This window comes from Nicotiana sylvestris, chromosome 11 (genome assembly GCF_000393655.2).
Source record: "Nicotiana sylvestris chromosome 11, ASM39365v2, whole genome shotgun sequence".
Lineage (NCBI taxonomy): Eukaryota > Viridiplantae > Streptophyta > Magnoliopsida > Solanales > Solanaceae > Nicotiana > Nicotiana sylvestris.
Genome location: NC_091067.1, coordinates 138,166,559 through 138,176,686, shown reverse-complemented (window position 1 = coordinate 138,176,686; position 10,128 = coordinate 138,166,559). Strand labels below are relative to the sequence as shown.

General features: G+C 35.9%; 1 protein-coding gene across 1 annotated transcript; it reads left to right on the top strand.

Moving 5' to 3' along the window:
* The first annotated feature begins 2,773 nt into the window (after positions 1–2,773).
* LOC138881726 (uncharacterized mitochondrial protein AtMg00240-like) lies at positions 2,774–3,127 on the top strand. The gene has a single exon (XM_070161975.1). It carries the CDS (start codon positions 2,774–2,776, stop codon positions 3,125–3,127), a length of 354 nt encoding a protein of 117 aa, XP_070018076.1.
* Positions 3,128–10,128: the final 7,001 nt, after the last annotated feature.

Below are 10,128 nucleotides of genomic sequence, written 5' to 3'. Positions count from 1 at the left end.
GAAAACGTAATATATTGTTAGGAACATGAATTCTTATTTCGCACGATCTAAGATAAAAAGAGAGGATAACATCCTATATGTCCTGTAGTCTCATGTCTATAAGTGTGGTGCACATCAAACCTATAAACAAGACTCTACTAGACACGGTTTGGAGAAAATGCTAGGACAGAACTGCTCTGATACCACTTTTGTCACGACCCAAAATAATGGGTCGCGACGGGTGCCTGAGTCCTACTTGTCAAACACCCCTAAGTATGCATCTAAGATATAAACCTGAATAACATCTACTGAATTACGAGAATAATATACATGAAGGAAAATTGCCCAAAAAGGCATATGTACATATACGTGCAACATACATAGGGCGAGCCGACCAGGCTGCTATAGACAACTATGTACCTCAAAACTGGAAGTCGGTAAGGCCACATACTATCCAACTAGACATACTGTCTACAGACCTCTAGTAGAAATATAACTATACAAAGATAGGACTGAGCCACACTATACCCATATATATACAAATATATCGTACCAAAATCAAAAGCAGCTCCAGATCAAGTGGAGCATGCCAACTCTCGCTGATCAAGGATCCTAAAAAGGGGGACTGTCAGCTTGCCTACCTATACATGCGGGCATGAAATGCAAGGCCCGTGAAATAGGGCGCCAGTACGAAAAATGTACTGAGTATGTAAGGCATGAAAATCAGTACGTTAAAGACATAGATGAAACATGAAATAAAGAAATCCATCTGTAAATCTGAATATTTTTTAAAATTCTGAAAACATTTATAATGTCATGCACGCGCATATAAATGTTGTGTTATGCATAGGTATAGGTGTACATAATATCATCAAGCCTCTGAGGGCATCTCATCATATCGTCTCGGCCACTATGGGCAACATCATCAACATATACCAGCTGATCAAGTGGTGTTGTGATATAATGCCACAACCTTTTTTCATATCCCATATATGTAAATATACACATATAAATATGTGTATATAATGTCATCTGGTCATGGATCAATGTACATGCATAAATGAATATAATGCATGAAAATATGTTTAAAATCTCAATATTCTTCTCGGATAAGCTTTATCAACTGCGTATTATTTTGAGACCCATGAACAAAAGATATAATAATATGTCACATGGGGAATCAAGAACACAAAGACCCCTAATATTTCTATGAATAGAGTCGTTTATGAAAACTGTGTGTTTGCTCATTTCTTCTGTATAACTTGGACCATGCCAAAAAGAAAGAAAGAATGGCCTTAACATACCTGGAGTAGGTAAAACTCCGTATAATATTCTTGGCGAAGATTGTACCGTACTCTTTTAGAACCACAAAATTTTACGTTGCTATGATTCTAACAATTCTCGTTGGAATTGAATTTAGAACCGTAAAATTTGGATGGAATTAATCTTATGTTCTTTGAAGTATTTTGAACGAACTAAGCTTCTGTTCTTGTAGTACTGAACTAGGAAAGATATATGTTCCTTGCTTTTGAATTAAGTACGTTTGGTTCTTTTTGTCCAAATGATGGAACTTGTAATTAAGTCTTATTTGGGAAATTCTAATTATCTTTAGATTTCCACCTATTCATGGAATGACTAAGAGTCATTACCTTAATTTGTGGCCTTCTGCCACATTTTATTTGGGGGGGGGGGAGAATTAATTTTTATCACATATTTTAATAATTACCCATTACCCGCATAATTAAGAATTATCTCAAATTACCTAAAAATACTACTCATTTTTAATATACTTTATACATCATATTATCACAGTCATATGGTACATTGTATGGTATTAGTCCATAAATATCGGATATCATCGCTCAACCCGTATTTTATCCCAAATCGGCAACCTTCAACAAAACCTATTTTTTTATTCGTGTATAAATTATCCTTCATGACACTTACTTATCGCTTGTTATAACTAGCATAAATACGTTAACCTCAAGATAATCTCATCCTCGAGTTTACGTCGATTAACTGAAGACGAAACTTTTAATGTACGAAAACGCGAGATGTAACACAAGCAATGCGGAAAGAGCTAGATCAATTTGATAAAAACCAAGTTTAGAAACTACTGCCTAAGCCTACAGATGCTACTATAATTGGAACAAAATGGGTTTTCAAAAATAAGTTTAATGAGGATGGAAAAATTGTGAGAAACAAAGCCAGATTAGTAGCTCAAGGATACTCACAGCAAGAAGGAGTTGACTACGATGAAACCTTTGCACCAGTAGCACGACTACAATCTATATGGATTCTTCTTGCATACACATCCTTCAAACGATTTAGACTTTTTCAGATGGATATCAAAAGTACCTTTTTAAATGGTTTTATTGATGAGGAGGTATATGTAAAATAACCACCTGATTTTGAAGACTCAAAATTCCCTTACCATGTGTATAAGTTGACTAAAGCTCTGTATGGACTTAAACAAGCTCCACGAGTCTGGTATGAAAGGCTCAGTTCATTTCTACTTGATCATTGGTTTATAAGAGGTAAAGTAGATACTACATTATTCATCAAAAGATCATTAAAAGGTAATCTTATTATTCAAGTTTATGTTGATGATATTATTTTTGGAAGTGTTAATCCTCTTTTTTGCAAGGAATTTGCTAATCTTATGCAAAGTGAGTTTGAAATGAGCATGATGGGAGAACTTATGTTTTTTCTTGGACTACAAATTCAACAATCTGAAGAAGGAACGTTTGTGTGACAGACAAAATATACAAAGGAGTTAATCTAGAAGTTTAGTATGAGCAGTGCTAAAGCAATTGCCATGCCTATGAGCCCAGCAACAAGTCTTGACAAGGATGAAAAAGGAAATCCTATTGATGAAACTAAATATCGCGGAATGATTGGCTCTTTGCTTTATTTAACTGCCAGTCGACCAGATATTATATTTAGTATATGTAAATGTGTCAGGTTTAAGTCAGCTCCTAAGGAGTCGCATCTAACTGTAGTAAGGAGAATAATTCATTATCTCATCAGAACTATTTCTTATGGACTATGGTATCCACGTTCTAACAATTTTAAGTTGAAAGGTTTTTCAGATGTTGATCTTGCAGGTGATAAAAAAGACAGAAAAGGCACTAGCGGGACATGCTAATTATTGGAAAAGGATTTAATATCATGTAATAGTAAGAAACAAGGCTCAGTTGTATTATCCATAACAGAGGCAGAATATATTACCAATAGATAATGTTGTGCACAGTTACTATGGATGTCTCATCAACTAGGTGACTATGAATTATTTTTTAAACTTATTCAAATATTTTGTGACAACTCTAGCGTTATATGTCTTTCAAATAATCTTGTGCATCATTCTAGGGCTAAGCATATAGATATCAAACATCATTTCTTTAGAGATCATGTCCTCAAAGGAGATATAGAATTGTCATTTGTTGGCACCACTGATCAATTAGCAGACATTTTTACTAAGCCTTTACTTGAAGATAGATTTTGCTCTCTAAGAGAATTACTTGGTATTATTTCTCTTAATCATAAAATTAGGACCTATGTGTTAGTTTTAATTCTTGTATGTCTAATGTTGTAAAGTTTTTTTTTGTGTAAGTATGCATTAATTTAGCAAATTTGTTTTCCCTCTCTTTCCCATCAACCACAACTTTCAAGAAAGGAAAAGCAATCATCATGACCTTTCACTGACACCCTTTCCTTTCCTGCACTCAACCGTCAAAATCCTGTTCTTTTTAATCCTCTAAACCAGTCTTCTCTGACTTCATTGTTCCTATCTCTCAAGAAACCCTCTTCAAAATTCTTTGAAATCTTTCTCAAATTTTTTCATGGCTAAACACTCCAAGAATTCGTCTGCCTCCACTAGAAAAAGTACTCGTTCCAAGGGAAAATCCTCCTCTCAGCCCCTAGAGCAAGTAGACCTAGGGCCCGACCACTCAGAAGGGTTTTCCTCATCTCAGGCAGAATTATCAGACCATTCTCACCAAATAGGAGAAAAGCCCCTGGAAAAAGGCCTATGGAACATCCCTTTGAATCTCTTACCCCCTAGGAAATCCAAAGTAGACCTCTCGAGTTCTCTTGAGTCCGACCTCAATTTCTGGGATACTCCAAATAGGGATTTCTCTGTTGCTTTGAAAGACAAGCCCATTGCTCATGGCAGAATAGTTTACCTTGACGATATGGAGGCCCTCAATTTCAAGGTAAAAGATCTGTTTGTTTTTCAAGGATGGTCTAAATTCCTCTTTGTACCCCATCCAAAGTCTATGAACCTTTAGTGAGAATATTTAATGCTAATGTTCACTCTAGCAAGCCTGATAAGTTGGAATCCCTAGTTTTAGGAAAACGCATCTTTGATTGTGCCATGTTTGACTCAATTTTTCAGTGTAACTGCTCTTGTTTTTCTATGCTTTTCAAGAATGCTTGTCCTGATGACTTTGAAATCTCTTTTGATCAAGCAAAATGTTGTATTGCTGAGTGTCAATCTCACTTCCTTCCTAACTAGTTAGGTCCTAGTGATGTTAGTTTTGAGACCCGAGTTCTGGACGACATTGTGGCAACTACTCTACTTTCTCATACTGGATCATTCTCGACCTTCTCTCAACGTGATACCTTTCTTGTCTACTGTCTTGTGATCAAACTCAAGGTTAAACTATCTTCATGGGTCATAAATTTCATAATTGAGAGTGCTGATGATCCCACCAGTTTACCCTATGGTATGGCTATCACCCACATTTTGGAAGCCCACAACATCTCTATCTCATAATACCCTTTTGTCTCTGTTTCAAAATCCTACAACTCTCGGGCTTTCGTTAGTATGGGGTATGTGTGTGCTAAGGGTTCCTGGGTGAATAAACAGGAAGGTGAAGTCAAGAATGTTCATCCTGATTCCAAGATCAAAGCCTTTGTTTCCCATCATAGTGTAAGTGATCCTGATCTTATGGAGAAACTAACTGCTATTGACAACAAGTTGATCATCATCAAGGATCTTCTTGCTGCAACTCAATCCATTGTTGGGGACATCCATGCGATCTCCAAGGAGACTAGGTCCGATGTTTCAAAGATGAGAGTTAAAATTTTCAAACTTGGAGAAAATGCAGACAAAGCTTTGAAGGAAACAGGATTGATGGGGTGGCAGTTTCAGCTAATGCTAGCTTGGAACGTCCGAAGGAGGCGATTTGCAACACTCTTACTTATTTCTTAAGGTGTTAATTGTGAAAGTTTCAAACAATTTTTTTTTGATGTTTTGTTGTTTTAGACTGGATAACCAGTCGCTAGATGTTTTTCTAAACTCTGCATGCCTATAATATTTGCCTATGATGTATAATATTGGCCTATAATTAGTATATTTGTATATCCCCTCTTTGCTGATGTCAAAACAGGGGAGAAAGAAGTTTGTACATTGCAGGACAGACTGTTGGAAATGTTGAAGGGAAGTCGACTGAAGCATCTGTTGAAGGGGAGTCACATGTTGAGGGGGAGTCGACTGAAGCACCTATTGAGGGAGAGTCAACTAAAGTATATGCAGCACCTATTGAGGGGGAGTCGACTACAGGAAAATTAACTGTTGTTTATATATTATTTTTTATATATATATTTGTCATCATCAAAAGGGGGGGAGATTGTTAACTATAATTTTCAATGATAAAAAATAATATATCACATTTGGTGCAGGATCACAAGGAATAAAACAAAGGAATCAAGAAGCAATACCAATCAAGAATAGATTAAGGAAACAATTAGCAACGCAAGAAAAGGAATCAATGATTAGCGATGAAAAAGGAAGAAGCAACGGAGATCCGGAAGAAGAATCAATCAGTGATTCTATAATTCTATAAATGATTGATGGAAGCTATTACTGAAAGGTCCCGAAATCAAAGGGAAACGAGATTGCAAAGGGAAGCAGTGAAGACCGATGAAGCCAAAAATTAAGGGATCTAGCGGATACACTTCAAGTAACAAAAAGATATGCCTAGCGGATAAGAAGCTCATCAAGACCACAAATCAAGGAAGATCAACGAAAATCTGACGTTATTCTTAGAAAAAATCAATCTGTGATTCCTTTCAAAGATCAATTCCCGTGGGTTTGCAATCTCTCCAGATTCACGAGTCAAGAAGGCCTCATAAAGTGTATATATACATACGTTCCAGACTTGAAGCGAACATACTTTGAACGAACCATTTTCACTCATTTTGTTCTACTCCAAACAAGCATTGTAGTTCTTATAGATCTGTTGTGTAATTAGTGAGAGAAGAAAAAGAGATAAACATTGGAAAAGCTTTGTAGAGATAAACACTGGAAAAGCTTTGTATCAAAGAAGAGAAAAGTGACATAGAGATTGTTTTGTTGGTGTAAAGCTACATCAACCATTCTGTACGCAAGAAACTTCAATCACTGAAAGAGAACACCCTTGCAACCCAAGGGGACTGGACTAGGATTCACATTGAATCCGAACCAGTATAAAATTCTGGTGTCTTTAATTTCTATACTTTATTTCTGCATTACTATTATCTTGTTTCTATTTCTAGTCGACTAATTGGTAAACTAGTTTACTACTTACGATATATTTTCTAAAACAAGTGGTCTTAGTAAGTTGGACTAAGTAATGAAATCAAGTATGATTACTTTGAATGGTGCATTTCTGTTGACTAACAAGATCATAGTTCTACAATATGCATAGATGAAAATGAAGAGTATAGCAAGCCTCAAATTCAATAAATTATGAACCACTGGTATTATGGTGCATTCATTATAGGTCTTTCTTTCTTTTTTTCTTTCTTTTTTTCTTTCTTTTTTTCTTTTTTATTTTGGGGCAATATATCTCTCCATAGGACAAAAATCATTACAAGTATTTATCTACCCAGCTGGTCGCGCAACTGGTCCATCTTGTGGCTTTCACAATTAATGGATGAGGTGGTGATATGACTAACTCAGAAGAAAGTTATGTAAAAAGCAGCATAAAACCATTTTTACCATCAAATCGATATCGTTCATCTCGTTCATGTTGATGAAGGCTTATTTTGGTTATAAAAAGATTGCTGATTTAGAACACACACTTTATTTTGCATAATCATTAAGCTAACCAACAGCTGCCACTGGAATGGATAAGCCCCAAAAGATATAGGCAAAAGCAAAGCAGAACCAGAACAAACTTAATCCTTCTTTGTGGTTTTTATAGCACAACCAGCCATTGTCGCAATTTAAATGTTCCCTATTTACATGTCTAAGAAGGCAGCACCACATGGTTTTCCCTTTCCCCAGCAAAAACATAAATCTACCACTGAAAATCAAATCTTCATTTAAAGGTCTTTAACTATTGGCACATATGAGAAATCCTACATATGAGTTGATATCAGAACTAATATGTCCATTCTGGTGTCAACCAAAGCGGACAAAGGAAGAAACTTATCATCTTACATGAATCCAAACTAGCTTCATCCATAAATTGAAGGCCCCATATCAACATGGCCAACAGGCAAAAACTTCAGATCCAACTCAACTACTGTTTCCAACCTCTTGTATAAATAATACCCCTTCCATGACCTTTTCATCATCAACCACAAGCATTATCGTTTCAGCCATCAAAGGTCTCTAGATATATATATATATATATATATATATATATATATATATATATATATATATATATATATATATATATGAATTACCTTCTTGTGTTCCAATCTTTCGGAGAAAAGAACGATGGTCAGTGTTAAAAAATCTCATCAAGCTGGCAAGGAGATGGCAAAAGTTTGCATCCATGCAGAGGAAAAGGATTTCACTTCCAAGAAATCTCAATGATGCAGACAGTTGTAGTACACCTTCAACCTTTATAGCCGGAAAAGGCCAATTTGTAGTGTATACAACTGATCAAAGGTGCTTTGTAATTCCCTTGGCTTATCTGGGAAATGAGGCCATTTTGCAACTTTTAAACATGTCTGAGGAAGAGTTCGGGCTGCCAAGTGGAGGCCCTATTACATTACCTTGTGATTCAGCATTCATGGACTACATCATTTCACTAATAAAGAAAGGTGCAGCTGCTGGAGATATTCACAAAGCATTGCTCCTATCAGTTACTTCATGCTGTTGTTCAACTTCTTCTTTACACCAAGAATGGGGAAACCAGCAGCTTCTTGTTTATTAAGTCATGATGATTATCTTTAGTAAATGATAGATCAAAACAGATTGTATAGCAGATGAAAAGTAGGCAATTGAAAGTGTGTAAATGCAATAGAGATTTTTCTGAATTTAACCAGATTTAGATTTATAGCTTCCAATTTGGTGATTGAGGACTTTTAGATTCTCATCTTGATCTGGCACTATTTACAGAAATACACTTATTTTTTATCCGAATAGTCAACTTTGTCGATCAAGACTTTCAGATATACGAATAATGTCCAAGCAAGTCATGCTGATATGAAATTAACTCAAAAGAGTAAATGAAGTGTAATAGTAGAAGTGCTCCCCTTTAACTGCAGCAAAATCTCATACTTGATAACACTAGATTGAGAAGGAAGCTGCAGATCGCAGCAATCATTTGGAACGTTATAAAAAATTTCAATGGTTGACTGATCATACCTCATACTTACCCCAGCTCCACTTGGATTTTGGTTTCTAGCAACAAATCATTCATATCCAAATGTATAATGATGAACGCCTTCAGGCATTATCTATTTTTAGACAGACACACTGAAACAAAATATTGAAACAAGCTTCCTTCTGTCTATTTTTCTGGTTCTTAGATTGTTGTTATTATCTTTCTGGCCTTTGTGGTTGATATTGCTTGTTTCTAGTGTTGCTTTTCATCTTGTTGAGTCAAGGGTCTATCAGAAACAACATCTCTACCTCCCAAGGGTAGGAGTAAGGCATGCGTATACATTATCCTCCCCAGACCCCACTTGTGGGACTCCACTGAGTTTGTTATTGTTGTTGTTATTGTTCTTATGTATTATATACATTGGTCGACTTAGGAACTTTGTATAATGAGGCAGTTCAATGTACAACCACATAAGGGAGGGGATGAGAGCTGTAAATAATTCTAGTTGCTGCAGCCAATAAAACCAGGAGTAAGGTCACATAAAATATCAGGCACATTGGTCTGAACATTGTAGCACATATTATATTTGCAAACAAAACTGAAGGAGGAACCATGACTATAGACAAAGTTTAATTCTTTTAGTCAATTTTAGTGGAACAAATTTGATCAAATGAAAATGGCTGCAACCCTTTGACAACAGACCCTGGAACTATAAGATTATTTTATTTGTCTAGAAGAGTGAAAAGAAAAGAAAATTTTTGAAAAATTGGATGTGTATTTATAACAAGTAATGTCATAAGACATCCTGATATTTACTGGTAAAAGATTGGGAAAGGATTTGGTAACCCCAACTAGAACAAAAATACCATATGTAGCACACATGGATTGCCTTCATACTGACTGACAAGCATTTGGTAATGTTGTCAAAAGGCCCTACCTTTTCTCATAACCTTGGGTATTAGCTCTCCTAACTTGTCCAAAAGGATTGAATTTTGACTAATAATGTCTTCTTTCTACCAAAGAGAAGACAGGGAGAAACATATCATTTATGATTCAAACTAGCTTTATCCACAATCTAAATGACCCCATATCAAACATTACCAACAGGCATCACCACATGGTTTTGCCTTTGGTGAATAGTTGCAAAAGCTTCAGCTGCAACTCAAAGCCTATCTAAGGCCTCTAGTATAAATAATCCTCTTTTATGAAACTTCTCATCATCCAAGACAAGCAGTATCAATTTCCTTCAAAGTTTTCAGTTTTATTTAGTTTACTGTCAAACAATGCTAAGCGCTAAGAAACTCATCAAGATGGCCATGAAATGGCACAAGTTTGTGCGCATGCAGAGGAAGAGGATTTCACTTCCAAAAAATGGCAATGATGCAGACAACTGCAGTACAACATCATCATCTATAGTTGAGAAAGGCCATTTTGTAGTGTACACAGCTGATCAAATGCGCTTTGCGATACCATTATCTTATCTGGAAAATGAGGCCATTAGGCAACTTTTGCAAATGTTTGAAGAAGAATTTGGGCTGCCTAGTTGTGGGCCTATTACATTGCCATGTGATTCACTTTTCATGGATCACATCATTTTGTT

Coding starts and splice junctions, on each gene's coding strand:
- LOC138881726 (XM_070161975.1), top strand. CDS start 2,774: ATGAGCAGTGCTAAAGCAATTGCCATGCCTATGAGCCCAGCAACAAGT.